Source organism: Cuculus canorus, chromosome 1, assembly GCF_017976375.1.
Source record: "Cuculus canorus isolate bCucCan1 chromosome 1, bCucCan1.pri, whole genome shotgun sequence".
Taxonomy (NCBI): domain Eukaryota; kingdom Metazoa; phylum Chordata; class Aves; order Cuculiformes; family Cuculidae; genus Cuculus; species Cuculus canorus.
Window position 1 is genome coordinate 6,702,014 of NC_071401.1, and position 16,205 is coordinate 6,718,218.

Below are 16,205 nucleotides of genomic sequence, written 5' to 3' on the forward strand. Positions count from 1 at the left end.
TTTCTCTTATTTCCCTTTCCCATTTCCCTGCTGGGGATGGGTGGGAGGTACTGGGACAACAAACGCTCGTGTTTAGCTGCCAACCAGTTCTGGTCTGGGGCTAAACCATGACAATCTATTACCTGAAAAGATCTCTCTGCTCCTCCGTATTGTTGACTGCATCTCATTAGCTGAAAACACCCTCACCTCTCTATCTGAAGAGCAAAAGGGTAGGAATTCTTGTTTGAATATTCCTAAAATTTACAAAAGTTAACAGGATGATGACATACAGTATGAACGATGCCACCCACAGAGGAGGAAAAATGCTGCAGTCCATCCTCATGCAAGATATGCAGTGGCACCACTGGGACTTTTGCTTCAGCAATAGCTTGTAGAACTGACACCTAAAAAAAAAAAATTACACAGAATATAAGTTGAATTTATGACATAACAAATAATATTTAATATATAGCATTGAATGCATACACATCAATACCAGTGCTGGAACAACAAAACAGAACTCGTAAAATTAGCAGCAGTTTTTTGCAAGTACAAAAATACACATTTTTTTCAGAACATATATAATAGCAAAATTTATCAGGATATATTATACAAACTCAAAGCATTTAGATAATGCATTACTTTTAATATATTATATGATGTTTTAGATGCTGCATAATAAAATTACATGTGTTCTGCTTGCAATAATACATAATGCCATTTACAGCAATGTTAAGAAACTATTCACAACTTAAACACGAACAGAACAGCCAACAAAGCACAATAAATGAAACACACAGAGTTGTGAGGTGTTAGTTACAAGCTTCGGCGTTTCTCTTTACATATTTTTGAGCTTATTTTTTTCTTTCTTTTGCAGTGTGACAGAAAGAACTACACCTATCGAACACACCTTATCAACATACAGAAAACAATACACTTATTTCTTGGAGTACAATGAAGGTAATACCTATCAGTTTCAGAACAGTAGTATAATACCACAGTTATGGAATCTATATTGACTTTGCACGCTACATCAAAACCACAAAGGACTGGGACTCACATCCGCAAGGCTCAACACATGAGTGGTTGAAGTGGAGAGGCCCAGCAGGCACCCTGCTGCCCTGGCAGGCTTGGAGAACAGGGCGTTTCTCTTAGTTACCTCCCGGAACCCTTCCAGATTTTCAAGAGATTTCTGTTTGCTTGCTTTTTAGCAATTTTTATTATTATTACAATGTTCTTGCAAAGATTTATGTGAGAATATTACTCAGATAGTTTCCTATAAAAAGAAAACCTGTGGATCTGGGGACTGCTCAAGTAACTTTGAACAATCTGGATAGTAAACTTAAAATGAACACACATTAACACCAAAGGCATTTTCTTGATGGTGTTTATTTTAAGCGTTAAGATTCTTCTGCAAAAATAGCTTTGGTCAGTCTCTTCAAACTTTGGATAGCTGTAATGCTCTTCTAGACCTCCTCTTTGATCTTGGATCGTGAAATCTTTCTCTTGCTGTGACTTTCAGAGGTAATGGCTGAATATTAGGCTTAATCAAATAGCTGTCGACTGCGTCAGTGGGCTTCAGGGGTGCAGGCCTGCTGTTGGGCTCCATCAAGTCCCCCTCAGCCAAAGCATCGGTAGGTTGTGGAGATGGTGGCACCCTGGTGGGTGTAACCAAACAGTCATCAGCCGCTCCAGTGGCAGTATCTTCATGTTCCTTTAGCGACTGAAAAGTGGTATCAAAAGGGGAGGAAGTTTCAGTTGGAGTAAACACAGATTGGTCTGAAAACTGAGAGAAAGCACTGTCCAGAGAGCTCATCGATGACATAGATGGAGACGTCCCAGGAGAAGACAGGCTAGAAGAGCTAAATCCTGAGCAAATATTTAATCCCTCTAGCGCTGGAGGCATGAGGCAATGGGACGAGTCTTTCTTTTCAATGTTTTGTTTTGTGTTGTCACTTTTACCAACATTAATCCCTATAATCAAACTCTGATTGATAAGCTTTTGCCCCTCCACCTGCAGTGACCGAAGCTGACAGAGATAGTCTTCATCTTCATGAGACAAGACAACATCACAGCTAGCTTTGCGTGCTGCCTTCTCATGACCACCGCCAATGCGGGTGAAGCTGGGGGCAAGGAGGCCAATTGCAGGCTCTGAGGAGCGCCTGTGTCTCCTCAAGGTTTTGAGAGCACCTGAGGTAGCTGCTGAAGAGAAGCCCAGTGCATTGGAGCAGAGATTCTCCGAGTTCTCTTGGGATGAAAACTTTCGGTGTACATCAACAGAAATTGTCAACTGTTTTGATTTGGGTTTACTTTGGATTTCATCCACCTCTGTCTGCTCTGAATCACCATCGCTCAGAGTGAAGACAGACTCCCTGCTCCTGTTGTCCTGATCTCGGTTCTTGATCCAGTCGCTGGAAGAAGAGTCAGCTTCATCGTTTGCCTCGTTTTCCAGGCTGTCGTAGGAAGAGTCATTCAGATGGAGGGAGGCAGCATCTGCAAGACAAATCAAGTATTAACACATCAGTGACTGAATCACCCTGCTGACAAGCAGCTGCGTATTTTTTTGGCAAGTGTCCTTTACTTTCAGGAGCATTAGCCCTTTAAACATTCCTCAAGCATAAACACCAATAATTTCAGGAAAAAATACTGTGTAATTTTGAAATGAAAAAACTGAAATGAATGTGAAGTTGCAGTTCAGTATTCAGAAAATTTTTATTATTATTACAATGTTCTTGCAAAGCTTTATGTGAGAATATTAGTCAGACAGTTTCCTAAAAAAAAGAAAACCTGTGAATCTGGGGACTGCTCAGTTAAAGGGTTAGGGCGTGCTGTATTATTTTTATAGGTGAGGAACTTCAGTAGTAGATAATCCAGCTGTAAAAAACCAATTTACACATAGTGTATTGAATCAGTAACTTATTGGATTTTTCTTTTTGCTATTGAATATCGAAAGCAACATTTAGCCTTTCTTTCCATCTTTTAGTCTAAGGAAGAAAAAAAGCTTCATACTTTTATGGTCTGCCAGTAAATACAATATTTTTTAAGAGGAACACTACCAAGAAAGTTCTAGTCTCAGTTTAAACAGTCACATCATTTCCACTGAGCAATGCACATCTGCACCCTGTTCCATATATGCGATAATTGGAATTACACTAAATCTCTTTTTCTCTGGGCTACATTAATCTGACTTATCTCACATTTGCAGCAGACAGAGTTCACCTATGGGCAGTCACCATGTCTCAGTGCGTGCCTGAAAACTTGTTCAGCTGCCGTGACCTACCGTGGATCTGAGTTCTCAGTCCCAACACATCTCAGCACAGCAAACCCCACGTGCTTCCAATCATGGGGAAGGAGCAGACCAAATTTCCCTGAATTTCAACAAAATTCACTGGATGCAGAGCATGAGGAGTTTGGGAGGGCCACACTGAGTCAGTTTGGTAGGCCTGAGCAAGTGCCATTACTGCTTTCAGTATAGGCCAGCTGTGGCAGAATTTATTTTATAGAAACACCACTTTAGAAATTTTTTAAGGAGAGACCCAAAACTCCAGTCAAAATCAACAGTACCACAGGGCTGGAGAGAAAAAAAAGCATCAATGATATTCTGGAATGCTCTGCCAACTAGTTTGTAAGACATTTTCAGTCCCCAGTTCCACAATTTTTCCGTGCCAGGAGCAGAATCGGCAGCGGCCATTGCAATTCTCTTTTGATAATGAAGAAAAGATGCTTTCAACCCTAATAAAGTGGTGTGACAGCTGTACTATAACCACTGTTGATCAATGACTTCCTCATATTCTGGGAAAGCATAGGCTGGGGCAAAAATTCTAGATTTGAGATGAAACCTTCTCTAGATTTATTTTACTTCTTTTTCTTTGTTTCCCCTCCTCCCCCCTTTTTAAAATAGTATCTCAGATCACTGGAATAGGAGCAAGGGATTCTTTGGGAGAGCATTCTGTGATATGGCCCAGGTCTATGATAAGTTGGGTAAGTGATTATCACCGATATGTTGGACAAAGGAAAGAGAACAGCAGTATCTGGGAACACAATATGAAGAGGAAATAGCATTCTTCCATGGAATATACCTGATCTTTTGCCTGGCTAAGATTAGCCGTCTAACAGGTTGAAAATATTATCTGTATTACCTGAGCCATTCTCTCTCTTGCATGTCATCAGTATTTCTCCAAAGAGAGAAGTGATTTCATCTCCAAAAATCCTGCAGCAATTCTCAGTGAGGAACTGTACCAGACTAGAAATCTGCAACAAAGCAATGGGAGAGTGATGTCTTGTCAGATCTTCTATTACTCCACGCAGGGCAAGCTCAGCATACAGATGAGGAACAGATACAAACTGCCCATCCATGACGTGCCTCCCAAGAGCCAGAAACTCCTCTCCCAATCACCTGGGCCTGAGGAAAACAGTCAGATCCAGCTAAAATGTCCCAGTGTACATTCTTATATACATGTTTTCCATTTCTACTTTGTCTCATTCCAAGGCCACCACAACCAGAAATCTTTCTGATGAAAAACACTTTGTTAACACACTGCGTATTGCTTTATCTCCCTCCCTTTCTTCCAGGCAGATTATGTGAATGGATCAATGAACATTTCTGGAGCCTTGATAAGAGGACAAGTCCTGATCTGAAGAGGTACTGCCTGTTCTCACATTTCTAACCAACAGCCTGGTCGAACAGGATGACGATTGGTTTAGTTTTTTACCACACTGCAGTGCCTCTTACCTTTTTTGTAAATTCACTTTCTATATCAGGACTAGAAGAAGTAGGAGGCCAGAGCAGGCTAGGTGCAATGCAGATAGCCAAATTAAATGCGTTCATCTGGTTCTCTTCGGATCGCATTTCTATACCATGCAGAACTCCAAAGATGTAACGTAATAAAACAACATTGGCTCTGGGGAGTTGCTCTATTAACCTGAAAACACACACAAAAATGTAATTCATCAAATTATTGACTGGACAACACCATTTTCCTGAGATACACACAAGTCAAGATAATGAAAATAAGCAAAGAGAGAAACATAGTCCACCAATTAAACCAGGGAGTGTGTCAAAGAAGTGTTCTTGCTCAGTTTCTTTCCCTCACTGTGACACATCTCCAAATAGTTTCCTGGGAGGACAGGAAACATCCTAGCAGAATTACTCTGTCAAACCAATGAACCAAGTACAATGTATGACATGAAATTGTTTTTCACCTAAGCTGCCTGATAATTCATTATCCACTTAACAAAACAGTTCAATCATCTCTCCATGCCATCCAGCTGCCATGTGTATACATATAAATATGTGTATATATATATATATACACGCCTGAGGTCAGCTAGTGTACAAAGCTCTGTTTCCCATGACATAAACTCTGCCCACTTTTAGTTTTATGTCATCTGCAAGGCTTCTTGTCACTACCCTCTGGCATTTCATTCATAATTCCATCCTGGCTTCAAACTGATCACTAAAATTTGAGGTGAATGAAGGGGAAAATACGAGCAATGGATTTCAGCTATCCTTTCACCCCGGACCCCAGAGTTCCCTGTAATGATTTTGGGCTTGGTGTCAGGCAGAAACCCAAAGCTTTAACAGCATATTTATAAATGTTATAAATGATATTTCATGAGAGGATATTTCATTTATTTACTGGCATCCATAAAAGGCAGAAAAGCATGACAAGAGAGAGTCAGGAAACTATCCCATACAGGCAATCACTTATATATATATGTAAGTTGGATGTATTTTCATCATCTATTTTAAAAAATTAATTGAAAATTGTAAGTTGGATGTTTGGGATGCTGCATTCTGGGATACAAAATCACAGGAAAAGAATACAGACAATATAAGTAACGCTACCTTTGGATACTTTTTATCTTCTCTTCATTATTTCCTTGATCCATCACAGAGACCCACTTATCACAGAGCTGGGATGACAAAATGCTGCCTGGGATGTTTCGAAGAAAATCCTTATCAAGAGAAAAGACAAAGAAAACACTTGAAGCTGTTCTGGAGCGCAGAAGGGAACAGGAATAAACTATGTAGATACAAGAGGATGTAACAGGGGGACAACACTAGTTGACAAGAATCTTGTTCCACACAGCAACCAAAACCAGCAGAAAATCATTTGAGATAAAGAAGTAATTTGGATTATACTTTAAGTGAATATTTTTTTCTGCCCAGTCCTCATCCTTTCCTGTGAAATAGAGGTATTTGGATGCTTCATCTGCTATTGACGAACTAAAAAAATTCTGTTATTTATATAATACAGTTATTTTGACAATGCCTATCTTGACTTTATCTGCAGTCGCTGTTTCTTCTCAGATGATAAGCTCCAAAACCACCAGACCATAGGCGCTCCAAAGCGCTCCTACTTTCCTTTTCCTAATCAATCCCTTTTGGTAACAGAGGATTTATATGAGCCATGGATAAGTCTCACTATTCCTGTTTCCTGGCAGGCAAACTGTTGCAATTTGGGAAGGAGAATCCCAGCTTCACAAACAAGCCAGTGTAAGAGAAGCTATGTTGCACATAAACAACATGTTTGTTCTTAGATACTAACTGCCTACATGCTCTTCACTGTGATACCTGCTAAGCAATTATCCCTCAGTGAATCTGTTACCATGAGTATTGCACACCAGAACTTTCCGTGGTGCAGCTGTCCTGCCCTAAATGCACGTCCTAAACTGACCAGTAGGAAAATAATTGTGTCTCATCTATGCAAACCTCTCACATAGTAGCAACAGGAATGGCTTTCTGCAATAAAAATATTCTACTGAAGCAGTGCTTAATTGAAAATGGAGATTATTATTTCTTTTAAGCAAAAACTACCCATGCACTGATGCACTGTATTAAAACGTGAAAACAAATTTGCTGATCTTCCTTGTAGCTGCAATTTTATTGAAGGCCTGGGATGCTTTTTGCACAAGCAACGTAGTTTTTAACACACGAGTCTGTAAGAAAAGTTAATCCATGGGAAAATTAATCCAAATATTTTGGGTAACACTATATAATCACAAGGATCTGTAGTGTAAGTTATTACTAATGAGAAAGGAAATAAGTCCGCAAACCTGCCTTTCTGGTGTTTTGTTGACTTTAAGCAGAGATAAATAAAGTCTTAGACTGTAACTGAGACCTCAGGAAAGCTAGCATTAAAACAAGCTGGCTAGTCTTTGTCCCCATCTTAATCCAGGGGTAGCTCCTTTGAAGATATTCATTATTTTAATGGAACAGCCCATCCCTCTTAATTCAGACCACCAATTCCCTTCTGCACCTGTTCGTGGGAAAAAGTCCTTCTTGTTTGTGTCTGGGATCTGCTTTGCTTCCACTCAAAAAGCAGGAAAGGAACCTTCTTCACATACCTTAAACAAAGAAGCTGTCACAAAAATGGATTCACAGGCTAGGTCCACTTCAGCACCTGAATCAAGCTTCTCCTTGAGCTCTTTGCAGGTTTTTGCACTTCCAGAGCGTCTGAAAATACCCTCAGTAGAAGGGCCCTCTTGGTAAAGGAGGGAAAGCATGTCCTAAGCAAAATTAAAAGGCAGAGAGGCTTCCTCAGAAATACGTTTCATTGTCTAGTGCCATTAAAATGTAATTTTGCCATTTTTGCAACAGGTGAAAACCTCCGAGTCCTGCAAAAGCTCACAAATCAAACCCAAGTCAAGGCTCACTGTCCAAGCTATGCCAGCAAAGCTGTGGTCTGGAGCACTGATTTTGGAAAGCATCCCCTCAGAAATGCTGTGCTACCACTGCTGCTATCCTCTCTAATGACCTTTCGATCTGCTCAAGTTTGGGCTAAGTCATTTAAATATATAAACACTGTGGTATGGAAAAAGTGAGAGTGTTCTGCCCAACCCAAAGCTCTGCATCTGACAGTGGCCTCAGCCACTTTTCAGGAAGATATGAAACCCTCACTACTAATCAGAGTGTTCAATAATATCATTCAACGGAGATGAAGACTTCCGTTCCATGCCCGATATCTGAAAAAAAAGAGTTTTTATCTAAGCTGGCAAGTGCTTTATTAATAACCATCTGCATTCCTACAGCAAATCAGAGTGAGATTTTTTCTTCTTTTGCTTCTTCTGAGTAGTATAACACTCTGCAAGCCAGGCTGTTAGCAGGACCACCTCTGGGGCAAGGTGCTCCTGCCTGGGAGCTCATCCAGAAGGGGCCAAAGCTTGACTTCATAACCCCTCTGAAGTCAATAAGGCTGCAAAGGAGTAAATGGGTAGGCAGCTCACTACATGAAATAAAGGAAAAAAATAAAGGAAAGGGAAAGCAAGCAGATTCTTTCCTAGCTTTTAAAATAGCAGGAGGGCCTGATTTCTTCTGCTAAATAAGAGAAGAAAATGAGCAGAAAAGGAAATCCTGAAATTAGAGACCTCTCCTGAGGTAAATGTGTACATGACATTTTCCAGCTGCTTAATTCTTTGTAGTCTCCTGTGGGTCATCTTTCAGACATGTTGGTCACCTTTCCCCAGACCTGCTCCAAGTGATGTGGAATTTGTCATGTTTGTTTCTTCCAAGAGGCAAACACATGCAAACAATCTCTGGGATTACATGCATGCATACAGTGGTCTGAGGACCAAGTTCTGAAAAGAGATGGCAAGAAAAGGGACACTGGGGGAGAGTCTGTCATCATTAAACCAAGTTACTATAACAGTAATAACTAAGCAGTGGGGTTTGGTAACTTTCCTAATCTGGGCCAAAACAAAGGTCTTCCTGACACACAGCAACACAAATAAGTGTAATGGAAACTATTCTTTTTACTTTTCTTCTCTAACATCTCTTTCTCACTCTTGCAGAAGTAGAAAGATAAGCATTCAGGTAAGCGCAGACACTTTGGAGGAGCACCTTCATGGCAGAAGGACTCGTGTCAGCATTTCCACTTTCTTTGCAGGGATTTAGAGCTCTGCTGTCAAAACAAGCTGAGTCCCAAAGCACAGGATCTTAGTGCATGAACAAATGCTTTGAAAATGTATTTTGAACAAAATACCCACAAGATAAAACTGGGAATCCCCTCTTAAAGTAGCAAATCCAGACCAAATTACATAAGTGAAGCTAATGGTGTTATACAATTCAGTGTGGCAATGGGTAAAAGAGACCCCTTCAGCTGTGAAAGCAAGTTTGACGCTCTGAAGCAGAGATATCAAATATGCCTGGAGCATTCATGCCTGGTACTTTCCTTTTCTTGCAGGCAGATCTCACACAGTCCCTTGGATGTAGTATTTCATTCTCCAGAGATGCTGTGTGAAATCAAAAGTAAGATATGTTCTGTGGCTTAAACACAATGTTTAAGATTCAAAGGACAAAGTCAACCAAGCTGTGATTCTGTGCTTACTAGTTTTGAGTTTCTTTCGGATAAAAATTTACTAATATTTTGGAAAAATTTCTGAAATGCAGCATTCAGAGAGAAGGAGGGACCAGGTTCTTACAGATCATCTCTGGAGGGCTTATTTAAATGATAAAAATGCACACTTCTTTCCCAAATGAAAATTAAAAATCCATGGTACTAGAAGACCTAAAAAGTCCTGCTATGATTCACTACTCGGGCAGTGGTAAAGCAGCACATCCAGCTTGGGAGAAAAAGCATCTCTTCCTGCATACTGTTGCAACCCCACTGATGTCAGTGAGGTTCTGGCAAGTTGTTCCAGCTGAAAGTCAGGCTGTTAGGATGAAGGGCCCAACTCTCCAGGGTTCACTCCCACTCTGTAAATGTTTCAGTGGCTACATCGACAACAGGGCAGTCCTCAGTCCTGCCCCAAAATGCCACATAGCTGCCTTAATTATGCCTAGGAGTGGGCTCTAGGACAACCTTTCTCATGTTCCTCAACTGGTTTTGAGAGCACCCACAGCACTAACACTCTCTCGAGACAGGATGAAAAGATGCTGAGGTGGTCCTGCAGCCTCCACTTTCCCACCCATTTTTGCAGTGGTGCTATCAGATCAAAAACAAAGCCCCAGAGTGCTTGCCCATTTTGGGATACCTCCGAGAAAGGCTCTGAAACTTTTCTTAAGGGCAGGTAGCATTTGCCCGCAAGCGTGGGTTAGCTATATGGGACAGCAGAGGTCACATTTGTTGAGCTGGGATTTTACAGAGATGGGAGTGGTTTTAAAAGTGTATGTGAATGTGGCAGTCATTTGCACTGCCTAAGTGAGGATTAGGGAACCAGGCTTGTAGTGTGGTTACACTATAAAGAAGAAGCAGCCCAGAGCAGGAGAATGATCACATACATTTCTCCAGCTGTTTGGCATTAACCAGGCCTGACCATAGCAGGTGTTAAAAACCAAAGTTCTTGCTGAGAACCACAAATGAGGTTTCCTTCTGGATTTTCTGCTTGTGTAATTTCAGTATCTCACTTACATAGTATCCCCATGTTCTCATTCACTACAGAAAGAAATGCCACCACTGTAAGAGCCAGCCCTGAGCCTAGGACTCACCAAGAGGGGTTTGGGCAGGTTGTCATCCTCACAGATGGCTGTTAGCAAGAGGCCAAAGAGCTTCCCCGGAGCAGCAGATGTTGAGGAGAGGGGTGCATTGTCCAAATGAGTGCCTGGGCCACGCCAAAAAGCCCAGTTTATGATAGATCTTTTCCTTTTACATGATTTTTGGCCTAAGTCTGGGAAAAGAGAAAGGTGTTTATTAGAAGAAATGCATTTCGTTTCTAATTCCAGTATTTGTTTTGTGGTGGTTGCTATGGTTTCAAAGGAAAAAATGTCATGAACTCAACCAACTCCTTGGCATCCACCTCAGCCTAATTTACCATCAGCATACCTGGGTTTGTGTGTGTGTGGAGAATGTGCTGCCTTAAGCACGCTATTAAGAGGATCACCAGGATTGGAACTGCACTGCTGGACCACAGTGTCAGCGTTTACTGCTACACACAGGATGGCAAACCTCAGCCCACTGACTTCACACAGAGCTGGACTATGCTAAATTACTCATTTCCCACCCACAGGTGCAAAATCACAGGCCTTCTTTGGAAAAAAAAAATATATAAACAGCAGTGCCCTCACCTTGGCTGGCTGTCCAGAGGCATCCCAGTTTCCCTGGCAATGCAGGAGAGCAGCTGTGCTCTCCACAAGTAACACCAGAGAAACAACTAATGGGGTGATGTTTTCAGACCAGGAAAAGCTGCCACCTTTGCTCTCTTTTTATCATTAGTGCCCTCGCTCCAAGCATTTGCTGACTGTGGCCCACTGACGGTGCCTGCCCTTTAATCAACACCTTCCAGATGGCATTTCAGCATGCTGCTAATGTACTGACGGAGTACAAACTTTGTCTTCATTTCTTTTAATGTATTTCATGAGATATTTAAAGAGTAACACTAACTGAAGCTCTTATGTGCAGTGCATAGAGAAGGAAATACTGGTATTAGGACAGAAAAAGGGCTTTTTCGTATGACCTTTCTCAACATCAGCCAGTGCAAATGCTTCTTAACAGCACGAGCTACTAGTTGAGACTGTTTATGATGAAAGTTCTATCTAGAACAAACTTATTCTGATATATTTTTCCTTTTCTAGATGCTTTCAAGCCAGTCAGTTTTGATTTAGTAGCTTGCCTACTCTATGTACCTTTCTATTAGCTGGTCCTTCCACCTGGTCAAACATTTTGCTTTCTGCTGTGAAGGAGGGCAGAGGTTAGAAGCAAGACTTGCAATAGTAAGGACTGTGGTATACTATCACATTTTTCTCTCCTATACTTCACTACACTTGCCCAAATAGTGATTTTCATTATACATCATTCTATTCTAGATCATGCTCCCTTTGGGAATGGGTGGAAGTCTTTTCATTAGAGGTTTACAGGCTGAGAAGTTACAGTTTAACTCCAAATGTGAATATATGACTGTGAAAGCCTGATGAAAAATTCTTTTAATGAAAAAATAATAAGGAGGCTATATATTTTAAGGAGTCCAAAGATCCATGAAATATAAGCTTGGCAGTGTCTAAGGCTTTACTTGACACATCATGTTTTGGGAGAACAAAACTAGCCTGTAACTTTCAAAGCAGCAATTTTTCTTTCAGATGAGCTGGATATTAGCACGTGAACACAATTTGCTTCACTTGGAGTTCTACTCACACAATGGCAAATACATATTGGTGTTTATTTCTGGCAGTCCTGCAGATCTCAGTGGAAGTAAAAATTAAGAGACGCTATTGTGGAAAACAAGGAATAGCAGAAGTGGGGAAAAAGGGTCTTAAGATTAGGAAGTTTTCTTAGTCTCACTGTTTGCACCACTCTTAAAAGTCACTGCCCAAACTGATGGTGTGAGCAAAGGGTGATTGTCATGAAATGCAGGTCTCTCTTGGAATAGGAAGGAAATCATAATCAGTGTTCTTTATTATATCAAGGCAGAAAACAGCAACTGATGTACAGCAACAAAATGCCACGTCACTTACAAAACTAACAACCGCTGAACAACAGAAAAACTCACTCTTTTCATATTCTCTTCTCTAAGGGCGGTGTGAAGTCTTAAGGTAAAGAGCAGACGAGAAGGGCAGGGTGCATGCTTTCCTTTCTTGAACCCGCACAAACTTACAACATTAGGAGAAGCCCAGCCTCCTCTCAGCCAAAGCCAATGCCAATTATTGCTCTTCCACACAAAAACATCAGGGCTTGCTCTACCGGTTTATTCTAGACCAGAATTGGAAAAAAAAGCAATACTTTTTTGGTTGCAGATTGCACTCAGAGCTCATAGCAGCCGTCTATTCCGCTCATATTTTACATGCAGGGAATTTCTATTCATAGGTAGTGTCCCAGCTATGCAAGTGGCATTTCCTCCTCTTGCAAAATAATCAGAACTTTCTAAATAAAACCTCAGATCTATTTAAGAACACAGCACCCTTTCTGATCAAACCCCTAACTGTCAAACAGCTTTCAAAGACCTCCTTTCTGTATTGAGACCAACTGGCTGAAATTTTTCTTTCTCTTTTAACAGACAAATAATAATTCGGGTTACAGAGTAGCCACTGACAGCAATCAGTTCTTTCAAATTAAACTTTAAGCAAATCAGTATTTACACTACTTTTAGACACGTGATCACGAACATTACATAATGGCTATGTTTAACTGGTAGGTGGCCATTCCTGTTACGTGCTGAAAGACTGCAGGAGAGGCAATAGAGACACTGCAGTTCTTCCATGCGGTAAATTCTTCTATACTTTTTTTAACCATCCTGCCAGGACAGCTGATGCAACTACACCATCACAACTGGTGTCCGCACTGCTACTTATTTGACCTGGTAACCAGTTGTCAGTCATGTCTGCCTGTCAACACCTACAACACTACAACACTGCCTAACCACAGGGCATGTTGGTACAACCGGGCAGCTACCCCTCGCTGGTTCCAGGAGGGACAGTGTGTCTGGCTGAGTGGTATCAGTGTCATACGAGCAGGCATGCTGCCGAGCAGGTTATAGAATAGAATCATAGAATCATACAGTGCTTTACTTGGAAGGGACAATAAAGCCCATCCAGTTCCAATCCCCTGCCACTGGCAGGGACACCTCCCACTAGATCAGGCTCCCTAAGGCCCCATTCAACCTGTCCTTGAACACCTCCAGAGAAGGGGCAGCCACGACTTCTCTGGGCAACCAGTGCCAGTGCCTCACCACCCTCAGCATGAAGAATTTCTTCTTAATGTCTAATCTAAATCTCCCCCCTCCAATTTAAAGCCATTCACCCTTGTCCTATCACTACATGCCCTTGTAAAAAGTCTGTCCCCAGCTTTCTTGTAGGCCCCTTTCAGGTACTGGAAGGCCATCATGGCAAAGAGGTAGGACAAGAAAGAGGATAAGCTGGCTGGCTGGCACAGGAGCAATCTGGCCACACAGATATTTGATCTTTGCCAGGGTAACATTTGGTTAAAAATATTTGTTTCTGAGCTTGCCAAGTGCACATGCCACATCTTCACTAGGGTTACAATGAGATCACTACAAACACCAGCTTAGAGCTTTACTGGAGACTTTGCTCAAACTCTGTTTCCAACTTTCTGATTTTATCTCATTTTAAGGAAGAATACATAGAATAATCTCAGTGTTCAGGTAATTCCTGTTGCAATGCAATGAGCCACTAGAATACCCATCACTTCATGAGAAGTCCTCCCTTGTCTCAGCTTGGGATGGCTTTCTGTCTCTCCCTTGGGAGGGAGGGAAAGTGATGGGAGGGAGATTAGCACAGCATGTGGGGCAGTGAAATGTGGGGTTACAGACTCCACTCCCTGTAAATCTGCCCTGTATGTGGTGGTGTGCCTAGTGGTTACGTAAAAACAACACAGATTTTGGCTTGCTGATCTGAAGATGAGCACAAAGCCAGATCAAAGCCTTGGTGTGCACACAGGTACCTTTGCCATTTTCCAAAAGTGAAATAGGTGAGGAGTTGATAAGAAGAATACAACAAACTGAGCTGTATGCAAGACAATATGGTTTGCAGCCAGACCTATACATCACTTTAAAAGCATTTGTCTGATCAAAGTAGCAAAGATGAATGGACTAAAAGCCTCTTTCGCCCACTTAGCCCAGTCCCTGTGCATGAGTTCTGGGCTGCCCCAGGCTTTTGTTGGGGCTGAAGCCAGCCTCACCTCCCTTCCTGCACCTCACACAGCACTGCTGACAACACATCTGCATTAGAACTTTACAGGACTGATTTGCATTTCTATTTTCTCTTGCCAGTCAACGTCAGCTGCCAAGTGGGGCCTGTAAATCTAATTACACCCCTTTGCTAGATTGCCTCATTCTTAAAATATGCCATGAAGTAATATATGATACAAATTAGTGAGGAAGGGGGAACGAAGGAGTGTGGAAAGGAAATTAATTCATATAAAATGCAATCAATTTCCGGAATAATTTGCAATAGACACTGGTATAGCCTCAGTATATTTAATTTCTAAAAATGTTACGAATTTATGCTCTTCATATATTGTGGGAGAACTTAGCTATTGGGAAGTGCACAGTGTACTTACGTTATTTTTATTTTTATTAAAATATTCATTCATAGTGAAGTAGGGCAGAATTTTGACTTGAGCTGAGCATGCCAGTGTGTTAAGCACCATAAGAACACACTGTAGAATGCATTCTTGCCCTACGGAGTTTTTAGTCTAATGCACCAATCCTGTAAAGATCTCCTCGTTTGTTTTACTCATGAGCAGAGAGCAGTCACTGTGTCACTGACAGCAGAGTACAAGACAAAGGGCAGGTGATCATATTTTTATAGCATCAAGGCCAAAGGCAGAAGAAAATACTACTGACTTCATTTCATTCAAAGTGAATAACCGAAATAAAGAAGTTGTATTTGCTCACTTCAGCTGGGTACTCATGCATACGCCTCAGCTTTGCCAGGTGAGGGTCCCAGTGGTGCAGATGCGTAGTCCTAAGTACCTTGTTGAGATAAAGGATGCTGCCAAAGGTGCATGGGAACTCTGTGCTGGAGTCAAGACTCCTAAACTCTAAACCTACTCTGTCTTGTTACGGAGCACAGCAAAGGCTGCAGAGAGAAGCTCAGCTAATAGACTGAAAAATAGCACGGGAGAGACCTTGTCTTTCTTTTGCTGGTTTGAGAACAAACATTTGACAGGCAGCTTGTCAAAATATAACTTAAAAAAATGACACATCATGGAGAGCTACACTGCAAAATTCCTTGTGCAGCTGGAATGTACATCTGCGAGCTCCTCTTTGCTTCCCATCGCCCCCCACCATCCCAGCTTGTTTGTTTTATATAGCAGGGCCAGAGAAGTAGCCGGCTTGTGGGTGAATGAGGCTGGGGCAAGCGGGGTGACGTACCATTCAGCTGCTGGCACACAGCCAGGCGGCTTGGCTTCAGCACAAACTGGCACTGCAGCTCCTGGGGCAGCTGTTCCGTCAAGAAGGACCCCTGAAGCTGCCTGGGGCAGGCACAGTGCTTTGATCCATGGGGCATAGCATCGCGAATGTGGCTCATTTTAATTCCAAAGGGATATTCGTGTCCTGTTCAAAGAGAAATCATAATAATCTGTTTTGGATTGACTGGAGACTTGCAGAACTCCATCTGCCTTGGAGGAAAAGCAGATTTTGCATGCTGGCCTGCAGTACTTTCTCTCTCAGTAATCTCAGAATTGATGCTTTTCTGTATATTTACACAGGCATAAATCATACAGTGGCAGATATGGAGTTACTGTGCTCAGTGTACTTAAACAGACATAAAAGTAAAATCAGACCTATTACAGCTGCATCACATAAAAAAAATGAGAAAAAAATGGAAGTGC

General features: G+C 41.6%; 1 protein-coding gene across 2 annotated transcripts in view; it reads right to left on the bottom strand.

Annotated features, from left to right (window-relative positions):
• Positions 1–426: 426 nt before the first annotated feature.
• The window catches only part of ARHGAP20 (Rho GTPase activating protein 20), a 67,347-nt gene continuing 51,568 nt past the window's right edge, over positions 427–16,205 (bottom strand). Inside the window, exons 9-15 of one of the 2 annotated variants that reach the window (XM_054056525.1) lie at positions 15,745–15,927; positions 10,409–10,587; positions 7,330–7,491; positions 5,828–5,937; positions 4,712–4,901; positions 4,119–4,230; positions 427–2,472 (exon numbers count right to left, since the gene is read on the bottom strand). In XM_054056525.1, coding sequence (XP_053912500.1) covers positions 1,418–2,472; positions 4,119–4,230; positions 4,712–4,901; positions 5,828–5,937; positions 7,330–7,491; positions 10,409–10,587; positions 15,745–15,927 — 1,991 coding nt within the window. In that variant the 3' untranslated portion in view covers positions 427–1,417. The remainder of the gene's footprint in view (positions 2,473–4,118; positions 4,231–4,711; positions 4,902–5,827; positions 5,938–7,329; positions 7,492–10,408; positions 10,588–15,744; positions 15,928–16,205) is intronic. The other variant, XM_054056526.1, reaches the window with a different exon arrangement.